This window comes from Cetorhinus maximus, chromosome 12 (genome assembly GCF_964194155.1).
Source record: "Cetorhinus maximus chromosome 12, sCetMax3.hap1.1, whole genome shotgun sequence".
Lineage (NCBI taxonomy): Eukaryota > Metazoa > Chordata > Chondrichthyes > Lamniformes > Cetorhinidae > Cetorhinus > Cetorhinus maximus.
Genome location: NC_135890.1, coordinates 42,322,230 through 42,345,926, shown reverse-complemented (window position 1 = coordinate 42,345,926; position 23,697 = coordinate 42,322,230). Strand labels below are relative to the sequence as shown.

At 45.8% G+C, this 23,697-nt stretch overlaps 1 protein-coding gene and 1 long non-coding RNA gene across 3 annotated transcripts in view; one reads left to right on the top strand and one right to left on the bottom strand.

Annotated features, from left to right (window-relative positions):
• Positions 1–23,697, top strand: part of lamb4 (laminin, beta 4) — a 118,136-nt gene that overhangs the window by 62,921 nt on the left and 31,518 nt on the right. The window contains exons 19-24 of the mRNA XM_078553462.1: positions 124–355; positions 1,099–1,256; positions 8,434–8,658; positions 10,518–10,735; positions 11,005–11,101; positions 15,353–15,722. Coding sequence (XP_078409588.1) covers positions 124–355; positions 1,099–1,256; positions 8,434–8,658; positions 10,518–10,735; positions 11,005–11,101; positions 15,353–15,722 — 1,300 coding nt within the window. The remainder of the gene's footprint in view (positions 1–123; positions 356–1,098; positions 1,257–8,433; positions 8,659–10,517; positions 10,736–11,004; positions 11,102–15,352; positions 15,723–23,697) is intronic.
• LOC144687395 (uncharacterized) overlaps positions 8,498–23,697 on the bottom strand; it is a 94,301-nt gene continuing 79,101 nt past the window's right edge. Inside the window, exon 4 of one of the 2 annotated variants that reach the window (XR_013578128.1) lies at positions 8,498–8,634. This is a non-coding gene — a long non-coding RNA (uncharacterized LOC144687395). Of the gene's footprint in view, positions 8,638–23,697 lie in introns of both variants that reach the window. The other variant, XR_013578127.1, reaches the window with a different exon arrangement.

Genomic DNA, 23,697 nt, shown 5'->3' with positions numbered 1-23,697 from the left:
AAGAAGACAGTGCTGAAGAATGCTTTGATCTGGGTTTTAATCTCTTGCACCTGGTGTCCTGCTTTTATTTCCATTGATTGGAGTTTGCCTCTAGTTCATGATTGCTAAACTTTCCTCTTCCAGCCTGTTACTGTGACCGTCAAGGATCCATTGATTCAATCTGCGATCAGCGAACTGGACAATGCCGTTGCCGCAGAAATATCGTTGACCGTGCCTGTGATCGCTGTCAGCCTGGGTACTATGGATTCCCTACCTGTCGGCCATGTCAGTGTAATGGCTATTCAAAGCACTGTGACCCTCAAACAGGAGCCTGTCAGAGCTGTAGAGCATTTACCACTGGAAATAACTGTGAACGGTATGGAGTGCAACATTTTAGTCTTAACATTGTTGCTGGTTTAATAATGATGGAAATCAATTATATTAGAAATCCAAGCATTAATGACAGCTGTACCTATTTGTAAGTGGATTGTTTTTGATATGATGGAAATCACAATTCTAAATGTCTTTGCGTATGATGCCAAACAACAGGAATAGTAGCAGCTGGCAAATGCCACTTGCTATCAATATCATAGACGGCACAAGACTTAACCAGTCTCAGTATGTTAATGGTTTCTTTAAAGTACATCTGTGCACTATCTGATAGAATCATATGATTTCTATCAAAAGGACTTCCTACCTAGACTAATCTCAGTACTGGTAACAAAATATTTCCATTATCAACAGTTAACACTTAGAATGCTGGATCTTTATGTCCTTTCTGCCAGCAGGATATAGTGTAAATGCTTCTGTTTCTATTCACAATGATCACTGTATCAATTAAAGGGATCACACAGGATGAACTCAGCCCATCAAGTGTCTTGTTGTTCTGAGCTTCATGCTACTAACATTTCCAAGGCTGTTTGCTGCTGCCATGTTTCTGTTTTTAAGGCTGTTCCCAGTTTCCTGAGAAGATTAGCGCAACAGTGCTGATAAGTCTGCATTAATTTTATTATCCGTGTTCTGTGGCATATTGGTAACCAAATTAATTACAACAGTGGATGTTTTCACATGTTCCTAATCATCCACTCGTGATTTAAAACTGCATTTCTGTCTTTGCAGCTGTAGTGAAGGTTACTTTGGGAATCCAACTTTAAATGAACCTTGTCAACCATGTCAGTGTCCTGACATCCCAAACAGTGGACGCTATTTTGCTTATTCTTGTTATGAAGATCCTAGAACTGTACAACTGGTTTGTACCTGCCTTGAAGGCCATACAGGTGTGAAGATTATTCATAGTGTGTTCTAACTAACATAAATTGACAATATGACATGATAGTTTAACTGCCTTAAAAGCCATCTTCTAGGAACTTATAAAATGCATTTTTTCCTCTCCTGAATACCCTGAGCCATTCTGAGTTCCACAGGTGCTTAGCAAGTGGCATTTTCACTTAAGTATCAGAAATCTATGTGGCTACATTCAATGTCCACATGTGTATTTTCCATCAAGGATCATTGATTCATGATCATAAATATGAATCTTGGCTGATATGTGTCTCAAGGCACTGAGGCCAATTGTAGCTGCCCTACCAACTTCAGGTGACATCTGCAAATGGGGCTTCTGGTCTAAATGGCTCAGTTATACACTGCTCTTACCAAATACACCATTGAGTAGCTACTGCAAGATACTTACTTTACAGTGAATCATCGTTGATTCTACGGTCAGACCCATCTTGTACATTTGCACTGAGTTTGGTCAGTTCTCAACTGGTTTTCAGATCGGATGTCTTGTCAAAGTCTTTCAGCATTTAAGAAAATCTGGATATTACATTAGTTATGCCCAGCAAGTCTATGTTCTGTAGTTTAAAAAGAGATAGTAATAACACACAAAGTGAAAGTGAACTTTGACACCTCTCTCTGCCTTCCACTTGACAGATATTTACATTGGTGTGAATATGTGTTAAGAAGGGAGCAAGGAAGTGGTCTAGTGTGGTTTATCATTAAAATGAAATATAGAGATTTGCTGCAACTATGTTGACAAAATAAGCCGCACTTTGTTACTGGGGTAATGTCTTCAAAGCTATTGGGCAGAAGTTTCCCAGAATTGCACTAAGTGCAGGAGCGAGCGGGTAAAATGAAATCATACCCGCCGACGAAACTGATGGGTTTTCACGCCGTGTCTTCCTGAGCCTGCCTCATTATTTATTCACTCCCGCGAAACACACCGTTTCCATGGTGGGCAGGATCTCATTCGCCCACTTGCCATCACCCCTCTGTTGCATCATGCCAGCCGCCATCTTTAAAAGGCAGCCGCCAGCAAAGCACTCATCGCCACCAGCTCACCACCGCTGCCTGGGAGACATGGCCAGCAAAGGCAAAAAGACTGCAGCCCCCTGCTTCAACGACAGGCCCATCAAGCAGCTTCTGGATGCCGTGGAGGCCCGCTGGGGTGTGCTTTAACCCCCCTCTGGCCGCAGGACGGGAGCAAGATCACCAACCCGACTTGGGAGGCTGTGGCAGTGGTGGTCAGCGCCAACGCCCTTCAGAAGAGGACAGACACCCAGTGCCACAAAAGGATGAATGATCTCCTCTGCTCTGCCAGGGTAAGTCACTTTTCTCATCACTCCCAACTCTCACACTCGCAAAACCATCACACACCCACAGGGCCCTCGCTCACTGCCAGTGCAAGGGACATCACCATTCACTCTTTCATACGCACCATCATTGTCCTGATCCCATCCATAGGACCCTCACCACCCACACAGGCCAGGCATATTTGTCATCTGGCCCAGCAGGCATCCTGATACACTCTCCCCATCTCTATCCACGCAGGACAAACTGGCTCACAACAGGAGGGAAAGGTCGCAGACAGGTGAAGGGATGCCAGAATTCAAAGCTCTCACAGAATTTGAAAACAGGGCCACCCAGCTGGCTGGCGATGACCAGGACTGGTCCTGTGCCGACGGTGAGCTCGGCGCTGCTCTACCAAGTGAGGATCAACTAATTATCTCCCCTTGCTTTCGCAGGCACATCTGGGAAGCAGCAAACAGAGTCCATGACCCAGAGCCCCCAAGCAAGCTCCAAAGAAACCTCCGAAGAGGAATCTGAAGGCACCCTCCCAGAAATCCCACCACAGCGCTCACCCACACCCTCTACCAGTGCAGCAAGACACACCTAGGGACCACAATCTGGTGAGCACATCGCACTTTCTGATCCACAGCAGGTGGAGGCAGGGACTTCCCAGGGCCCCGGCACTTGGAGAACTGCTGGAAGCCAGAACGTTGCTGAGTCCGAGTCAGATGATGAGCCTCTGGACTCGGTCATGGCACAGTTGCTGGAACTGCAAATGCAAACTCGGGGACATCAGGAAGGGATGTCAGCTGCACTCCTCAGATTGCAAAGCATGATGGAGGAGTCCATCTGTCTTCAGGCTGAGGTGATAGCACCAGCACTGCAAAGTACCGAGGTCAACACTGGCAGGGTAGCAGCTGCCATGGGGATCTTGGTCCAGGACGTCACTCCTGCATTGCTGCGCGGGCTTAACTCCAACGCTGACGCCATAGCCAGCCTCCAGTGTGTACACGAGAGGGGTGCAGGGCAGCTCGATCTCACTCCAGCTACCCCTCCCACTTACGGAGTCGGCCAGGGGACCTTGGGCATCCACAGGGAGGAGGATCAGCAGGTGCACGCTCTGGGGCCATCCACCCAGGTGACTCTGGGAGTGACCAGCTCACCTGATTCCCCTCTTCCTGTGACCTCCGCAGATCCAGCTTCACAGGCCGAGGAGGGTGCTACTGCCACACAGCAGGACCCCGAAAGCAGGCCGGGGCTCTCCAAGTCTCGGCCCTCCAGAGGACACCCGCCAAAGTCATCACAGACAGGGTGTCACAGTCAGCAAGCTGCCTCCACCTCTGCCGTGGATGTCTGGGGAGCACCAAGATGTAGCAGCAGGGTTAGGAAAGTTAAGGAGAGTTAGTTGCACAGCCTGGGCATAGGTGTTAATCATTTGTACAGAATGTTCACTATTATCAATAAACTCCCAAGAATGTCTCCCTGCCTGTGGCTCCTTGTTCTGACGAGCAGTGTTCTTGTCTGTGATGTGAAACTTTTCTGCACAAGATAAAAGGCAGGTGTCTCAGTCCAGGGCCTCTTGCCTGTGATCTGTGCGGCCTTCAGACCACAGTGATGGTCCAGCCTCACACTCCCTGGAAACATTACTGATGCCTGCACCTCGGCAGTGCTGGTCATTGCTGTCAGAATATAGTGGGCAGGCGCCACAGAGTTCTCTCATTCTCTCTGTGTGCTCTCAGCACCTTTTAAAGTGGGGCTGGCCCCCAACACACCAGCATCTGCGACCAGAGATGCTGTGCACCAGCTCCTGAAGGGCTTAGGTGCTGAAGGCGGACACAGCATCAGATGCATCTAAAGTTTTCTGGCTACGTCTCTGAGCTGGCCCTGATCATGGAGCGCAAGCGAGCTGCCCTCAGCCAGACAGGAGTCAGACATTCTCAGAGGCCAAGTGAAGATCTATGGAGTGTCCTCACTGCATGTTGTCATCATCCTCCTACGATCAAGCGACTAGTAGGGCCTCCACAGCATCTCCATGACAGGAGCATTCTCTCAGAGGGTATTGGCACTGCCATAAGTCAGACTGGAGTCAAATATTCACAACTGCGATGTGAGGATCTACGGGGACACCTCACTGCATGTTGTCATCATCCTCCACAAACCTGGCAGCTATGAAGGCTTCCCAAGTGCGCCTACCTCGTCTAGCCAGTGCAAGATCCTCATCTCCTTTGTTGTCACCATCGAGGACCCCCTCACCCTCATCCCCGTCAGCGTCCTCTTCATCGGAGGAGACGTGCAGCTCCTCCACCTCCTCGTCAGCCAGCTCCTCACCCTGTTGCAGCACCAGGATGATGACAATACATGACACCCTCTGCAGACTGTGTTGCGGGGATCCACCAGACCAGTCCAGGCACTGGAACTGCATCTTCAGCATCCCGATGGTCTGCTCCACCAAGTTGCAGCTGCTGCATGAGCCTCATTATAGCGTCACTCTGCTGCAGTCTGAGGCACCGCACGGGTGTCGTCAGCCACGGCCTCTGCGAGTAGCCCTTGTCCCCAAGGAGCCAACCCTGCAGCCTCTGTGGACCCTGGAAGACTACAGGGATCTACAAACGACTCAAGATGTAGGAGCTGTGCACACTCCCTGGAAGCCGTGCAGGATGCATTTCTGGTGGTCGCATACCAGCTGCACATTCACTGAGTGGAAGCCCTTGCGGTTGATGTAGCCCACCGTTTGTAGTGACAGAGACCTGCGCACCACATGAGGGCAGTCATTCGTACCCTGCACCTGTGTGAATCCCGAGATCAGGGTGAATCCAATGGCCCTTGCATCCTGGCTGTCCAGGTCCCGGGCGAAATGCACAAAGTTGTGTGCCATGGAGAAGATGGCATCCATGACCTCATGGATGCATTTGTGGTTGGCAGATTGTGAAACCCCACAGAGGTCACCTGTGGAGCCCTGAAAGGAGCCACTGGCATAGAAATTGAGCCACTGGCAGTGAATGCCCTCCATGTCCCCTTGGCACCATGTCCTGCAGTAAGTGGCAGATGTCAGCCACCGGGTCCCTAGACATGCACAGTTACCAGCGACACTGGTTCTCAGTCATCTGCAGGAATGGCAGGCGGCATCTATAGACCCTGGGTGTCGCTAGGCACCGACCAGCCACGGCTCACTGTCACTCCTGGGCAGCATGTGCAGGAGCCCCTACTGCCCCTTCTTCATGAGGTTGCTGCTCCTGCTTTTGCGTGGCCAATTGCCTCAGTTGCTCTCTCCTCCATCTTCTATGGTCTCTGCAGGCCATCAGGCATACAGCTAAGTCACCAGGATCCATGATCCTGACGTGGTGCTCCTGCAGCATGAAAGAGAGAGAGACATGGTTATCATGGCTGTACTTAACACCTTTTCTGGCCCTGTGTGACCACCCCTTAACGCTGAGATTGCAAGGGACTGTGAGCACCTCCAGCAGTGGGGGAGTTGGTGGGGGGCTGCAATGCTTGCATGGGTGGGCAGGCTAGGAGTCCAACCCCAATCATGTCACTGTGGCTGTGCCTGATCTGTCTTAGTTGCAGAGCCATGGTCAGTTTATACAGGTGTCCCTAATGCATGGCCACTCCCCTCACTTACCCTGCACCCCCCCACCTCGTTTGCCTGTGCACGGGATGCAGTGCCAGGGCAGCGCTTGACCCCCCCCTCAGCAGTCGCCTGCAGGGCCGGGCATCAGTTTCCTCCGCCTCCCAGCGCCCCTGAGGTATGTAAATAATGGACAACCTGTGGTGAACACTGCTGCTTGCTCATCTCAGTTCCCTCAAAGTGAAGGCCACCAAGTGCACGTTGCCTGCATGCTGTTGTGAAACATGTTGGTGTGCTTTCCCGCCAATGACGTGGATGGACGATACGGCAGGGTTCCAAGAGCCTGGCGGGGTGGCCTTTTACTTACATGCTAATGTATTACAAGTAGCTCCCCGCCGATGGGTGGCTGGAAATGCAGCCTGCCATTGGCGGGCTGAGCAGAAGATCACGACATGCCTTCACATCGTCGTGAAGTGGGTCCTGCCATATTTTCCATGCACGCCACCTATCACGCCCGCCACCAGCAGGCTCAGAAAATTCCGCCCATTATCTTCAGTCCACAGCACGAACGCCATTCCCTAGCCACCAACTCCCATCTCTCCCTGGCAACTGTCTAAGGCTGGACCAGACTATTTGCAATCTTGGCACCCTATTTGACTCCAGAGATGAGCTCTGACCACATACCTGTGCTATTATTAAGACTGTCTATTTCCAACCTTATAACTCTGTTATCACTCGACTCTGCTCCATCTCAGCTCACCTGTTGCTGAAACCCTCATTCTTCTGTTTTCACCTCTAGACTTGACTATTTCAATGCAACCTTGCTGGGCTCCCATATTCTACTCTCCAGAAACTTGAAGTCATCCAAATAATGTCTCGATTTTAAAATTCTCATCCATGTTATCAAATTCCTCCATAGCCTCAACCTTTTCTTATCTCTATAATTTTTCCCAGCCCAACAATTGATGTCCCCTCTAAATTGCTGTCCGGTATAGGCTTTGCACAAGTTGGCCTCTTGAGTTGCCCCAAAAAACAAATTAGATGGTATATTGCCTATAACACTCTTTGAGATATCTGTGCTCCTCAAATCCTGGCCTCTTGAACATCACCAATTTTAATCAATCAGTCATTGACATCCATAGCTTAAGTTGTTAAGGCCCTAAGCTTTGGAATTTCATCTGTAAACCTCTCCGTCTCTCATTCCTCCTTTAAGATGCTCCTTAAAACCTACTTCTCTGAAGCTTTTGGTCATTGGCTCTATTATCCCCTAAAGTGGCTCAGTACCAAATTGTTTGATAATGCTCCTGTGAAAAGCTTTAAAACATTTTACAATGTAAAAGGTGATATCTAAATATAAGTTGTTTGTTTTTGTTGTATGACCATAAGATCATAAGACATAGGAGCAGAAATTAGGCCATTTGGCCCATCGAGTCTGCTCCGCCATTCAATCATGGCTGATAAGTTTCTCAACCCCATTCTCCTGCCTTCTCCCTGTAACCTTTGATCCCCTTACCAATCAAGAACCTATCTCTCTCGGTCTTAAATACACTCAATGACCTGGCCTCCACAGCTTTCTGTGGCAATGAATTCCATAGATTCACCACTCTCTGGCTAAAGAAGTTTCTCCTCATCTCTGTTCTAAAATGTCTTCCCTTTACTCTGAGGCTGTGCCCTCGGGTCCTAGTCTCTCCTACCAATGGAAACATCTTCCCCACATCCACTCTATCCAGGCCTTTCAGTATTCTGTAAGTTTCAATCAGATCCCCACCTCATCCTTCTAAACTCCATCGAGTATATTCAAATCTAAAAATCCCCTCCTTGCTGCTGCAGCCTTGCCCTTTGCTATTTGAGTTTGCTGTAATTGTTACAACTGAGAAACTAAGATCCATATATTGTTTAAAATTATAGTTAAGATGATGTTCAATTTTAACTATTTATGACATGAAAGAGAATGGGGTAAATTCACACAACTCAAGTGTGGTCAGACAGTTGGCACTACAGTTACAATCCCACTTCCAACCAACCATGGGTCCCCACAGTGACTCCAGGATCCCCAGGATCAGAAGGCGTCATGGAGGGAGGTGTTTGGGAGGTGTGGTTTGGGTGGGAAGTGAGGAAAATACGATCTAATAGCCAATTTATTATTTTTCACAGGTCTATAAAGGTTGTTGAATTTTTATTTCTTGAAGAAATGTATTTAGTCTGTAATTCACTTAACATCTCGGTATATCACCATGGTGACATGTCACTATATTCCATTAGATTGGTTCCAATGTAGAACTGCACTTGTATTAAAATTGTTGTGTCTTTCTGTCCAGGAATTCACTGTGAGAGATGTTCCCCTGGATTCTACGGCATTCTGACAGGGATTGGAGATCGCTGTTTGCCTTGCAGCTGTAATAATAACATAGACAGGAGAGATCCAGGGTCTTGTGACCAGCAGATAGGAGAGTGTTTGAAATGCCTGTATAACACCTATGGATCAAACTGCCAGTTCTGCAAGCCAGGATACCATGGATCTGCTGTGAACAAGGATTGCAGAAGTAAGATTCTGAGGAGGTTAATCAGTTTAATTAGGTTCTAGACGTGCTCAAGTTATAGCTCAATACATCCTAAAGGCAGCTTCAGAGTAGAATTTCACTGGTATATTTGCAACCTATGCTTTGGAGTGGAAGTTGACTGTGTAACTAGCAACAAGGAATTACTGTAGGCTGACAGCACACACACACTGAAAATATATGTGTTCTAATATGCAGAAATGTAGTATTTCTAGGTTAGAAGCAGGGTTGAAATTAGTTTTGTCAATGTTATCCTGCTAAGGTATCTAGTGATAAAACTGTTAAGCTGCCACAAGTCTTGTCCAAATTACGTGTTCAGTTCTTGTGCTACCTTTGCCCTAAATCTCAAGCCAACTGCAATATTCATCTGGTGAAACATGATCTCTGTCACTAAGTCATGTAACACAGCGAAATATGAGAGAATCTTCCCCACTGTAATGAAGTACATAGTAGCCAGTGCGATTGTCAACATTTGAAATTTAATTATCCCATTTTTTGTTTTGGTAGCACTGACCTGCTAGGCTGCTAGGAAATTTTAACCTTGGTTTTGCAGTTAAATGCTATAAGACCTAAAAGTTGATGGTTTTAATGAGGTAGCATATTATATAGGACATCCAGGAAAAGGAATAATCCCAATCCATTTTCTTTGGTGTGTACACTAAATAAGACCAACACTTCATTTTCATTTCAAAAATAAAAATACCTGGAAAAACTCAGCAGGTCTGACAGCATCTGCGGAGAGGAACACAGTTAACGTTTTGAGTCCGTATGACTCTTCACCAGGTGCTGTCAGACCTGCTGAGTTTTTCAGGTATTTTTGTTTTGGATTTCCAGCATCCGCAGTTTTTTGCTTTTATCTTCATTTTCATTTGTTCCATTATAGATAATGGTTGCATTGATAAGTTTAAAAATGTCTTCTTGCATAAGAATGAGAGAAAAGTGATCAAAGGCCTAAATTTTTTTATTTGTTCATTTGGTGTGAGTGTCACTGGCCAAGCCAGCATTTATTGCTCATCCCTAATTATCTTTGAGAAGGTGATAGTGAGGGTTGGCATCAGGTAATAATCAGCATGTTGCTTGACTAGTTTCTGGGAGAACTTTCCCAATTCTGGCACAAGCACAGATGTTAATGAGAAAGACTTGGCAGGATCGACAGGGCAGAGTTTGCCATCGGCAATCCTGCTGCCTAGGTCAATGCTGAGTGGTCCGTCCAGTTGTAGCAGTCTGACATAACTCAGCAGCTTGCTAGGCCATTTCAGAGGGCAGGTAAGAGTCAACCACATTGCTACGGGTCTGGAGACACATGTCAGTCAGACAGGGTAAGGATGGTAGATTTCCTTCCCTGGTGGGAATTAATGAAGCAGATGTGTTTTTAAACAATTTGGTAGTTTCGTGATCATCAGTAGTGAGATTAGCTTTTTAATTCCAAATTTATTAATTAATTGAATTTAAATTCCCCATCTGCCGTGGTGGAATTTGAACTCATATTCAGAGCACTCCTCTGGGCCTCTGGATAAAGTAGGAACATTACCACTATGCTACCCTTCCTGAATCACATGGTGCATTACTAACACCGGCTAGTATATATTTAAGCCTATAAATCAGCTGTAAACACTTATTATGTGTAGCATTTTGCCATTAGCTATATTAACAGTGGTATTAACCCATTTGAAATAAGTAGGTTACCACTCTATTTGGCCACATAATAGCAGTGACTATACAACAAAAATAATGCATGGGATGAAAAGCACTTAGTGACATCCAAAAAATGTGAAAGCCACTATAGGTAAACGTAAGTTCTTTATTTACATGCTAATCTACCCTGCTGTTAAATTATGTTTCAGAATGTTCTTGCAATGGCATTGGAGTTGACGCGGGGCATTGTCTTCCTGGCGCCGTATGTTTGTGTGATCAAGCAACTGGTCAGTGTCCATGCTTACTAAACGTGGTTGGGAGCAACTGTGACAAATGTGCTCCGGGTTTCTGGAACCTGCTCAGTGGAAGAGGATGTGAGCCTTGCTATTGTGACCCTCGGAACTCCGCTAGCACTCAATGTGACGAGGCAAGAAGGAAATTAGCATGTTTAATCAAAGATACAGCAATGCTGCGTGTAAAAATACTAATATTGAACAAGTCATAGATTGAGAGCCATTTCTGAAGCACCAGAAAAGTGTTGGGCATTGCTTCTCAGTCCAGCAGAGGGAACCATTGTTCTGTCACTTAAAAATGACACTGCATTGAATCTAGTATCACCACACCAGCTATAACACTCATTTAACTGGCAATTTAAGAATCTGTGTTTTACATTTGATTTTAATTACATATTTTCAGTTTACTGGACAATGTCAGTGCAAGGACGGCTATGGTGGAAAAACATGTTCCGAATGTCAGGATAATTATTATGGAGATCCAAGGGGGCAGTGCAACTGTGAGTATCTATTTATCTGACAGCACTTATACACAGGTAATTTAAATGGTTTAGAGAGATTCCAAAGATTTAGGACATTTTTGGAACCAAGAAAACAAAAAGGGAATCATACTTAACTTTGTTATGAGGTAATAACTAAGAGCTTATAGAATGTTTTTTAGCAGAACCTATATCAGTGCATGTGTTGCCACTAATTTCCCAAGCTTTATTTGTCTGTCAGGTTGGGTCAGGTAACTAACACTTAAGGAGCAGAATGCCAATTTGTCCCAACCAGCAACCCAAATTGAGTATGCTCTACATATTCCCACAGCTGCATTAAAGAGAGTGTCACCATCATAACCTCTTTTGAAAAATACAAAGTATTATTATAACTAACTTTAAATTTTTCATTCATATCTAACCATTTGTGTTTTGCTCTTTGGGTACTTTACCAAAAAAAAGTGACTGTTGTTAGTAGCAGAGAAACTGGGCTGTTGAGATCTACCATCTCCAGACATAAAATGGCATGATCAGTGAAACAATCTAGATTGGGGGTTTACCATCTAGAGGAATAAGAGGATGCTGTAGAAAGCAAGCATCAGCTGTGCAGTAAACCATCCTGGTCCTACGCATGAATGATTCAATCAAATGCAGAATTTTCACAATATGCTGCCCACTGAAGTCTCCAGCAACAAAATCCCCATAGGGCCTCGGTGAAAGTCCACAGTCAGCCAGTCAACAAGTACACTTCAACAAAAACAGAAACAGAAATACCTGGAAAAACTCAGCAGATCTGGCAGCATTGGCGGAGAAGAGTACAGTTGACGTTTCGAGTCCTCATGACCCTTCAACAGAACTAAGTAAAATTAGGAAAGGGGTGAAATATATAAGCTGGTTTAAGGGGGGGTGGGGGGGGGTGGTTGGGACAAGCAGCCAGTGATAGGAGGAGACAACCAAAAGCTGTCACAGACAAAAGAACATAGAGGTGTTGAAGGTGGTGATATTATCTGAAGGAATGTGCTAATTAAGAGTGTAAGACAGGACAGATAAGGTACAGATAGCTCTAGTGGGGGTGGGGGAATACTAAAAGGTAGAAATAAACAATGGTGGAAATACATTTAAAATTAGTGGAAATAGGTGGGAAAAGAAAAAATCTATATAAATTATTGGAAAAAACAAAAAGGAGGGGGAAGAAACGGGAAGGGGGTGGGGATGGAGGAGAGAGTTCAAGATCTAAAATTGTTGAACTCAATATTCAGCCCGGAAGGCTGTAAAGTGCCTAGTTGGAAGATGAGGTGCTGCTCCTCCAGTTTGCGTTGAGCTTCACTGGAACAATGCAGCGAGCCAAGGACAGACATGTGGACAAGAGAGCAGGGTGGGGTGTTGAAATGGCAAGTGACAGGGAGGTCTGGGTCATTCTTGCGGACAGACCGAAGGTGTTCTGCAAAATGGTCACCCAGTCTGCGTTTGGTCTCTCCAATGTAGAGGAAACCGCATTGGGAGCAACGAATGCAGTAGACTAAGTTGGGGGAAGTGCAAGTGAAATGCTGCTTCACTTGAAAGGAGTGTTTGGGCCCTTGAACGGTGAGGAGAGAGGAAGTGAAGGGGCAGGTGTTGCATCTTCTGTGTTTGCATGAGGAGGTGCTGTAGAAGGAGGAGTAGGGGGTGATGGAGAAGTGGACCAGGGTGTCATGGAAGGAACGATCCCTACGGAATGCCGCCGGGGGGGGGTGAAGGGAAGATGTGTTTGGTGGTGGCATCATGCTAGAGTTGGCGGAAATGGCGGAGGATGATCCTTTGAATGCGGAGGCTGGTGGGGTGATAAGTGAGGACAAGGGGGACCCTATCATGTTTCTGGGAGGGAGGAGAAGGCGTGAGGGCGGATGCGCGGGAGATGGGCCGGACACGGTTGAGGGCCCTGTCAACTACCGTGGGTGGAAAACCTCGGTTAAGGAAGAAGGAGGACATATCAGCAGAACTGTTTTTGAAAGTAGCATCATCAGAATAGATGCGACGGAGGCGAAGGAACTGAGAGAATGGGATAGAGTCCTTACCGGAAGCGGGGTGTGAGGAGCTGTAGTCGAGGTAGCTGTGGGGGTCGGTAGGCTTGTAATGGATATTGGTGGACAGTCTATCACCAGAAATTGAGACAGAGAGGTCAAGGAAGGGAAGGGAAGTGTCAGAGATGGACCATGTGAAAGTGATGGAGGGGTGGAGAATGGAAGCAAAATTAATACATTTTTCCAGGTCCTGACCAGAGCATGAAGCAGCACCGAAGTAATCATCGATGTACCGGAGAAAGAGTAGTTGGGCGGGGGGGGGGGGGGTGTACCGGAGTAGGACTGGAACAAGGAATGTTCCACATACCCCATAAAGAGACAGGCATAGCTGGGGCCCATGCAGGTACCCATAGCCACACCTTTAATTTGGAGGAAGTGAGAGGAGTTAAAGGAGAAATTGTTCGGTGTGAGAACAAGTTCAGTCAGAAGGAGGAGAGTAGTGGTGGATGGGGATTGTTCGGGCCTCTGTTCGAGGAAGAAGCAGAGAGCCCTCAGACCATCCCGGTGGGGGATGGAGGTGTAGAGGGATTGGACGTCCATGGTGAAGAGGAGGCGGTTGGGGCCAGGGAACTGGAAATTGTTGATGTGACATAAGGTGTCAGAGGAATCACGGATGTAGGTGGGAAGGGACTGGACAAGGGGAGAAAGAAGGGAGTCAAGATAGCGAGAAATGAGTTCCGTGGGCAGGAACAGGCTGACACGATCGGTCTGCCGGGACAGTCCTGTTTATGGATTTTGGGTAGGAGGTAGAAGCGGGCCGTCCGAGGTTGGGCGACTATCAGGTTGGAAGCTGTGGAAGGAAGATCTCCCGAGGAGATGAGGTCAGTGACAGTCATGGAAACAATGGCTTAATGTTCAGTGGTGGGGTCATGGTCCAGGGAGAGGTAGGAGGAAGTGTCTGCGAATCGACACTCAGCCTCTGCGAGGTAGAGGTCAGTGCGCCAGACAACAACAGCACCACCCTTGTCAGCAGGTTTGATGACAATGTTGGGGTTGAGACATTAGTCGTCTCAATTTCTCTGCTCCTCTCACCCATTCTAACCTGTCTGTCTCTGAACTTACTGCACTCCGTTCTCTCAGGTCCAACCCTGGTGGAAGAGCTAGAACCTCGAGCGACAATGGTTGCTTACAGGTGGAAGATCCTTCAGGATGAGGACTTGTGTTTCCTTTAAGCACACATGAGGAATTGGCAATGGGAAACCTCCTCATGTATTCTTTTCCCTGGTCATTTTGCTCATTGCTCATCAAAGTTGAAAATGGGAGGCTCTTAAGAGCAACAGAAGAGGAAAGCGCAGGACCCCAAGGCATGGAGAAATAAGCAGAGAATCCATCCCTTGGGCAGATCACAATACACAGAATAGTAGACAAGCAAGCACTTAGCCTGAAAGTGTAGGACAGAATGTTTTGGGCATTGTTAATTTGCAAATATTATTTCATCCTACTATAATACAGTATTCACTAAATAACAACCTTCCAGAGATGTAATCACCTCAGCCTAATCACACAGCATCACAACAGCATCACTCAGAATTATATCTACACTGAAAGAAAATAATTCCCATTAAATTTATTTTTTTGAAACAAGAGATGCCATGTTTTCCTTCAAGATCCCCAGTGAAAAAACAATATATAATTTGGAACAACAGTGGAGAAAAGCACACCATTTATGACATGACCTTGTAATTCACTCACTTTAAAGCCTGCTCGCTTCCTGACTTAATCCGCATGGTGTCACTCACTAGTACTGTTCCTTACATCACAATTCTAAACCTGCCTCTCATGGATAGAAAGTGCACTTTTTCCTTTTTTTGAACGCCTGCATTGTAGCCTGATGAGTAACCAATGTGTAATGGAGAACAATGGCTATGAGGTAAAGAACTGTGAATCTGTGTAGTCATATAAAATGGAGTACATTACCTGATCTTTTGAAGTGAAGTGAAATGCAAACTGGACAATTTTATATGGCTGTTCATAATGATTAATTATATAGTGCCCATTAAGCAGTACTTTACTCCTCATTCTCATTTGCAATTTTAACTGCCTAAGCTAAATATATATCACTTTTGAGTTTTCATCCTGTTTCCTCCAATCGAAATGGTGATTCTGCGTAACATAGTCAATGTATGATGCCATGCTATTACAAAGCATTGTTCAGAAGCATTTCACACATCAACATTTTAAAATGCTCATTCTTTCAATATTCCCCTTGCAGCCTGTAACTGCAAATTTGGAGGAACAGAAAATCCTGCGTGTAACAAGACGACAGGCACTTGTAACTGCCGTGAAGGTGTAACAGGGCAGCATTGCAACAAATGTGCCTGGGGTTACTGCAAGGAGTTTCCAAAATGCACACCGTGTCATCCTTGCTTTAAGCTGCTGGATGAAGAGATCTGTGCACTCATCCCAGCAATCGAAAGCCTGTTCAACAAGACCAACTCTGTGCCTGGAGTAAAACTGGGGCCTTCCTTTGAACGGTTTAAAAAACTAGAAAAGAAAATTGCTGCGCTTGCCAAAATTCTGAATGACTCAGTTATTTCCCCTGACGCATTTGAAAGGACAATGGATTATTTTGTAAAGATCAGGTACGTACTCCATTTTGTATGACTACACAGGTTTTCATTGATTACAAAAACAAAAATAGCTGGAAAAACTCAGCAGGTCTGACAGCATGTGCGGAGAGGAACACAGTTAACATTTCGAGTCTGTATGACTCTCTTCACCAGAACTAAGGAAAAATAGAGAAGAGGTGAAATATAAGCTGGTTTGGGGGGAGGGGGGGGGGTGGGGGGGCGGCTGGTGGGACAGGTAGAGCTGGATAGAGGGCCAGTGATAGGTGGAGATAGACAAAAGGACAAAGGGGTGTTGACGGTGGTGATATTATCTAAGAAATGTGCTAATGGTGACATTAAGGGTAGAAAGCAGGACAAGCAAGTGACAGATAGCCCTATCTGTACCTTGCCTGTACTAGGGCTATCTGTACCTTGCTTGTCCTGCTTTCTACCCTTAATTAGCACACATTCCTTAGAAAATATCACCACCTCCAACACCTCTTGTCCTTTTGTCTGTGACATCTTTTGGTTATCTCCACCTATCACTGGCCCGCTATCCAGCTCTATTTGTCCCACCCCACCCCCCCCGCCCCGCCCTTAAACAAGCTTATATTTCACCTCTCTTCTATTTTTACTTAGTTCTGTTGAAGGGTCATTCGAGCTTGAAATGTTAACTGTGCCCCTCTCCACAGATGCTGCCAGACCTGCTGAGTTTTTCCAGGCATTTTTGTTTTTGTTGTGACAGATAGCCCTAGTGGGGTTGGGGTGGGGTGGGGGGAAGGGATCAAAATAGGCTAAAAGGTAGAGATAAAACAATGGATGGAAATACATTTAAAAATAATGGAAATAGGTGGGAAAAGAAAAATATATATAAATTATTGGAAAGGGGGTGGGGATTGAGGAGAGAGCTCATGATCTAAAGTTGTTGAACTCAATATTCAGTCCGGAAGGCTGTAAAGTGCTTAGTCGGAAGGTGAGGTGCTGTTCCTCCAGTTTGCATTGAGCTTCACTGAAACATTGCAGCAGGCCAAGGACGGACATGTGGGCATGAGAGCAGGGTGGAGTGTTGAAATGGCAAGCGACAGGGAGGTCTGGGTTATGCCTGTGGACAGACCGAAGGTGTTCCGCAAAGCGATCGCCCAGTCTGCGTTTGGTCTCTCCAATGTAGAGGAAAACGCACTGGGAGCAGCGAATGCAGTAGACTAAATTGAGGGAAGTGCAAGTGAAATGCTGCTTCACTTAAAAGGAGTGTTTAGGCCCTTGGATGGTGAAGAGGGGGGAAGTAAAGGGGCAGGTGTTGCACCTTCTGCGGTTGCATGGGAAGGTGCCGTGGGAGGGGGTTGAGGTGTAGGGGGTGATGGAGGAGTGGACCAGGGTGTCCCGGAGGGAATGATCCCTGCGGAATGCCGCCAGGGGGGCTGAAGGAAAGATGTGTTTGGTGGTGGCATCATGCTGGAGTTGGCAGAAATGGCGGAGGATGATCCTTTGAATGCGGAGGCTGGTGGGGTGATAAGTGAGGACAAGGGGGACCCTATCATGGTTCTGGGAGGGAGAGGAAGGTGTGAGGGCGGATGCGCGGGAGATGGGCCGGACAAGGTTGAGGGCCCTGTCAACCACCATGGGTGGAAAACCTTGGTTAAGGAAGAAGGAAGACATGTCAGAGGAACTGTTTTTGAAAGTGGCATCCTCCGGGACACCCTGGTCCACTCCTCCATCACCCCCTACACCTCAACCCCCTCCCACGGCACCTTCCCATGCAACCGCAAAAGGTGCAACACCTGCCCCTTTACTTCCCCCCGCCTCACCGTCCAAGGTCCCAAACACTCCTTTCAAGTGAAGCAGCGTTTCACTTGCACTTCCCTCAATTTAGTCTACTGCATTCGCTGCTCCCAATGCGGTTTTCTCTACATTGGAGAGACCAAACACAGACTGGGTGGCCGCTTTGCAGAACACCTTCGGTCTGTCCGCAAGCATGACCCAGACCTCCCTGGCACTTGCAATTTCAACACTCCACCCTGCTCTCATGCCCACATGTCCATCCTTGGCCTGCTGCAATGTTCCAGTGAAGCTCAACGCAAACTGGAGGAACAGCACCTCATCTTCCGACTAGGCACTTTATAGCTTTCCGGACTGAATATTGAGTTCAACAACTTTAGATCATGAACTCTCTCCCACATCCCCACCCCCTTTCCGATCTCCCTTTTTCCAATAATTTATACATATTTTTCTTATCCCACCTATTTCCATTATTTTTAAATGTATTTCCATCCATTGTTTTATCTCTACATTTTAGCGTATTTCGATCCCTTCCCCCCACCCCACCTCCCCTAGGGATATCTGTCCCTTGCCCGTCTTGCTTTCTACCCTTAATGTCACCATTAGCACATTCCTTAGATAATGTCACCACTGTCAATATCCCTTTGTCCTTTTGTCTATGACATCTTTTGGCTATCTCCCAGCTATCACTGGCCCTCTATCCAGCTCTACCTGTCCCACCCCGCCTTAAACCAGCTTATATTTCACCTCTTTTCTATTTTTCCTTAGTTCTGGTTAAAAGTCATACGGACTCGAAACGTTAACTGTGCTCCTCTCTGCAGATGCTGTCAGACCTGCTGAGTTTTGTATTGGATTTCCAGCATCCGTAAAATCATAAATCATAGAATTAATTCAATGATTAATTGAATCATTGAATCAATGATTCAATTAATCATTGAAAAATATTTTTCAATGATTACAACATTTTAAGTTTAACAAATGCCCTTCATAATAAGATAATTGATGTTACAATTTTAAATCTACGGCTTGCCTGGCTTACTTTAAATTTAACAAGAGGCAAGCAATGTGGTTGTCTACTCCAGTGATTGAAGTGGGGTGGAAGCTAGTGTGATGTGCTGGAAGATTATAGACAAGTTCTGACCCACTCATCATTTTTAGTTGGGATATATCACATAAAAGCATCTTTCCGATACATCATAACACTCACTAAAACCCACACTTCTTTTAACTTTTCAGTTTGAACCTTGTCCATTACCATGCTATGATGTGGTGACAAGCTAATTGCTGGAGGGCTGACTTAAATTGTGCACAAGCTGCACAATTTAAGTCAGCCCTCTAGCAACTAGCTTGTGTGGCTTTTTTAATTAATTCCGATCGTAGGCAAAGATAATTGAATCTTCCTGTGATATCTGCAGTCTGTGAAGGGCATTTTATAGGCTTTGCCTAAAGAAAAAGTTGAAATATGAACTATAGGTGAAAAACTAACTGTTGATACATCTTTCCAGTTAATGTGAGTTGGTTCACATTGAATCTCCCATTTATTTTATTTCAGGATTTACTTTCCTTTGAGAATACCATATACTAGAGCCAAAGATCCATGATCCTTCTATTACATAAGGCCAAAAGTGCAGTGGAAGGGCTACAAATTAGGCTGGGAGCCAGACAGGGCCAGCTGTCTTGCCCTGCCCAAGGCCTTGAGAGCTGGAGAAACCCCCTACCCAAAACAATGCCAGTGGTGTAGTCATTGCCCAGGACACCCAGGCCAGAAATTTCCTCCCCTCAGGACATTGGCGAGCTAGTGAAAGCAGCCATGCCAGCCTGCTGGTTGGGGGGGCTGGGGCATCCACCTGGGATGGCTACCTGGTCCATGTATATTAGATGCTCTCCCAGCCTAAAATCAAAAACTTAGGCAGGGTCAGCACCAAATATCACATGCAGAATGAACATTGTATTTTCAAAGGGCCATGAGTTTTCAGGAACAGTCCATCCTTCCAAGGAACTTTGCACTTTGAGTTACAGACATTTAAATAAAATATATCTTTTGAACAAAAATGAAGAAGTATAACTATAAATATATTAACAGTAAATTTGTGTTGTGGAAACATGTAGAATCTTTACTCTATTTATGTAGTGCTTTAGTTGTAGTCCACCACATCATAGACTAATATTGGTGAGACGGCTGTGACGGATTACACTAAGGCCATGAATTTCATGTCCATAGTCACTTGTGGCAGTGTTACAGCAGCCCGAAGCTCCAAAAATGGCAGCTGAACACTACCAGTCACTATCGGTGTGGTCTGTGCACTCCCAAAGATTGTCAGGGAGCTCGTGTGGGTGTGTCATGTGTAAACAGGAAACATGCAGAGTGAGTGAATCCTGGAACCAAACAGCCTCTGCACTAATTTGACATGCTGCCATTTTGGATCATACAGGTTGAGCCAATGCCCTTTCTCAAACACTCCCAGTTCTACATGTGCTCAGAAGTGCAAGGGATAGCCCACTTTTTAGAAGGTTAACCATATAACCTTTAGGTGAGGTCTTCTGATTTTCTTCCACTGGTGCAGAGTTAGTGGGAACACTATGTTAATTGTCTTTGGAGGAGTTTGCAAACTTTTGGATTTTGCGGGATTTCGACAAGGATGTCAGAGAAGTTGGAAGGCCTGTCAGGAAAAGATCTGTTTCATTATGACTATAGTTGCAGTACCTCTTGGGCTGCAGAACAATTTGGAAATAGAGCGCAGGCCACAGAGAGGGGAAACGGTATGCAAAGTGAGGAGGAGGACGGGGTTCTCAACCGAAGGCACTGTCCACCATTGGGGAGCATTTCTCTATCTCAGCCAGGAGCAGTGCATTCAGCACCCAGGTTTCATGAAGAAGGTGATGACTCATCTCCTACAACCCAACCTGCAGCCACATGGCAGAGGGAGGGTGTGCTGCCAGTGCCAGTCAAGATCACCAAGGCCCTGAATTTCTAGGTCACCAGATCCTTCCAGGTGGAAACAAGTGAGGTTAGCAACATTTCTCAGTTCACCATCCATCACTGCATCAGGGAGGTGACAGAGCCCCTGGATAAAAAGAGAAGATATTTCATTGTCTTCTCACTGACCAGAGAGAAGCAAGAGGAATGAGCACATGGCTTTGCCAGGATAGCAAGATTCTAGGTGGTGCAGGGTACTTCTGACTGTACACATGTGGCTTTGCAGGCCCCGCATATTAACAAGGAGATGTTCCTCAACCACAAGGGTTGACACTCTATCAGTTGGCATATGAGCATGCCCAGAAGATCATGTCAGTGAATGCCTGCTCTCCTGGCAGCAGTCATGACAAGTTCATTCAGTGCCAGTCAGCTGTACCAGCTACCTTTGGCCCAACTCAAAAAAGTGTGGCCGCTAAGTGACAAAGGATACACGCTCTACACCTGGCTCCCATCTGCTACCCCACCATGCATGGACAGCATGCCTACAACAAAAGTCATGTATTCACCATGAGCATCGTGGAGCAACATTATCAACATCCTGAGACAATGATTTTGCTGCCTGGATCGATCAGGGGAACTCTCCAATACTTGCATTTGTCATGAGGATACATTTGTTCATATTTTTTCCAGCATTGCAGCCCTCGGTCCTCTGGGCCTGACCCCAGGAATTGACCTCCCTGGCCACTTGCTCCCATTCCATTCTCAGTGTGTGCCTTGATGGCCTCCAGGCCCCCTTGGGAAACATGGCATCTCTTTTCCTTTCCACCACCCTCACCTAATGGCCTCAGCAGCACATCTGAAAACCTGGGAGCCCTCTCTCTGGCCTGTTACTTCATTTGCTGTCCTTTACTTTCCATCCCAGCTTTCCTGAGACAGTTACAGCAGCTGCTATATCCTGAGTACACCCCCCTCTTTTAAGAGTGGCAAGCTGCCTTTAACAGGTCTAGGCTGCACATCATGCCGTGTCCTGTCGAGTGTGCTGCCTGCCTCACCAGAACCAGGCACAGGCTAATTACTCATCATGATCCCTGCACCCAAAATTTTTCCCCTAAGTTATTTTAAAAGCTCATTATAACCTAACTAGAGGAGCAGAGCTTTTGTACTTAACCAGTCTGAAGATCTGTGAAATGATCTTAATTTTAGAAAAGAGGATGCCAGTTACGGTTCTGTTGAAGAGTCATACGGACTCGAAACGTTAACCGTGTTCCTCTCCACAGATGCTGCCAGACCTGCTGAGTTTTTCCAGGTATTTTTATTTTGTTTTGTGTCAGTTACAAGTATTGCTTTTCTAACATCTGAAATGTAAAGGAGCTTGGCACATTTTAAACCTCAGATTTGCAAGTGTAAAAGTTAGATTACAGTTAATGAACAACTAAGTCGTGTAATACTGCCTCTGGAGTTGTTTTCGCACTTCTTCCAATCAATTTATTTGTATGCTAATTCATTCACAGATTCTGTAATGTGGAAATCATATATGATGAGGTGTAGGACTGCCCCTTAAAAACCTGTCACCTAATGGCAGGTTGTTGTCAAAATATAACACTGAACTACTGAGTGTGACTGCATCATAATGAATACATAAACTGGTGGCCAGTTTCACACAATACAGTCATCTCCAAAATGTATCTCACCCTGACAAATTCATCCCAGTTTGCATCTCTACCTCAAAAAACAATCCTCTGCAACCATCTCCTCAAATAAAGTTGTATTATCACTGTATTTATCCCTAAATGGAATAGAGGAGCAAAGTGATCGAGGGCTAGACATTCATCCATCGTTAAAAGTAACAAAATAAAAGGTTTACAAGACTATAACAAATGCAAACAAAGCACTGGGGTTTATGTCCAGTGGATTAGAATTGAAAAGCAGGGAAGTCCACAATTAAGAGTAGTGTATATAGTTCTGGGCTCCATATTACCAGAAGGATATAGGTGCACTGAAAAGGTGTAAAAATGGTTTACAAGAACTGAAAGGTTGTAGCTACAAGAAAGACTGAACAAACTGCGACTTCTCCAGAAAAGGAAAGGCAGAGGGGTAACCTAATAAGAGGTCTATAAATTTATAAAGGGGTTTGATAGGGTCGAGATTCAGAAGATGTTTTAGCCATCAGGTCAGTCCGAATCTAGGATCCACAAATAGAAGATGTTCATCAATAAATCCAATAGGGAATTCAGAAGAAACTATTTTTACCAAGAGTGGTTCAAATATGGAACTTGCTCTCAAACGGAGTAGTTGAAGGAAATGGCATATATTGCTTAAGAGAATGCTAGATAAGTACATGAGGCAAAAATGAACAGAAGAATATGCAGATGTGGTTAGATGAAGGAAATGGCATATATTGCTTAAGAGAAAGCTAGATAAGTACATGAGGCAAAAATTAATAGAAGAATATGCACATAGGGTTAGATGAAGAGGGGTGGAAAGGGCTTACATGGAGCATAAACATGGCATAGACCAGGTCTACCCAATCACCACCTACTGTGCTGTAAATCTTACATAATTTCAAACCTAATACTAATCCAAGGCATAAACCTGATGTTAATTACGAATCTAGTACTTAACTGAAACCCATTTTTTAAATTTAATTTTTGTTTTCTTTTTAATTTTTGGAAAGTAGATGACAAATAGAAGCCAGTATTTATGTATCTTGTTATTTATTCCTTCAAGGGGTGTGGGTTTTGCTGGCACAGCATTTATTGCCCATCCCTAAAGTGGGGGTGTGGGGGAAAGGCCTGTCACATGATGAGGCCACTGCATGGAGGCAGGCAACCTCCCAGCGGCTTTCCAGTGGGGTGGGGGGGGCTCTAGAGGCTCCATTACCCAAGGAGGGGGCTGCCAACGGCAGTGGTTCCACACCACCCTGGTCCCCTCCAATCACCAGGGTGTCCCTGCCTGGCCCCAGAACAACAACATATATTCTTTTAACTCTCATAAGTCCCCTTTTGCCTCTCTCTGTGGTGTTGCCCAGGTTGCAGAGCTCTGACTGGGCTGACAGTGTGTCATCCTTAATTGGATGACAAGCTCAGCAGAGGCCTCTTAATTGGCTGCCAGCAGAAACATTTCCACCACAGTCTGGTTGACCTCCCACATGTGCTTGGGACCCCCCTATAGGTCCACTGTCAGGACTCACTCCGTGCTGGGAAAATCTCAGCCATTGAATTTCTAACAGCAAAATATATTTCCAAGTCAGGATGGTGAGTGGCTTGGAGGGGAGCTTCCAGGTGGTAGTGTCCCCATGTAACTGCTGCCCTTGTT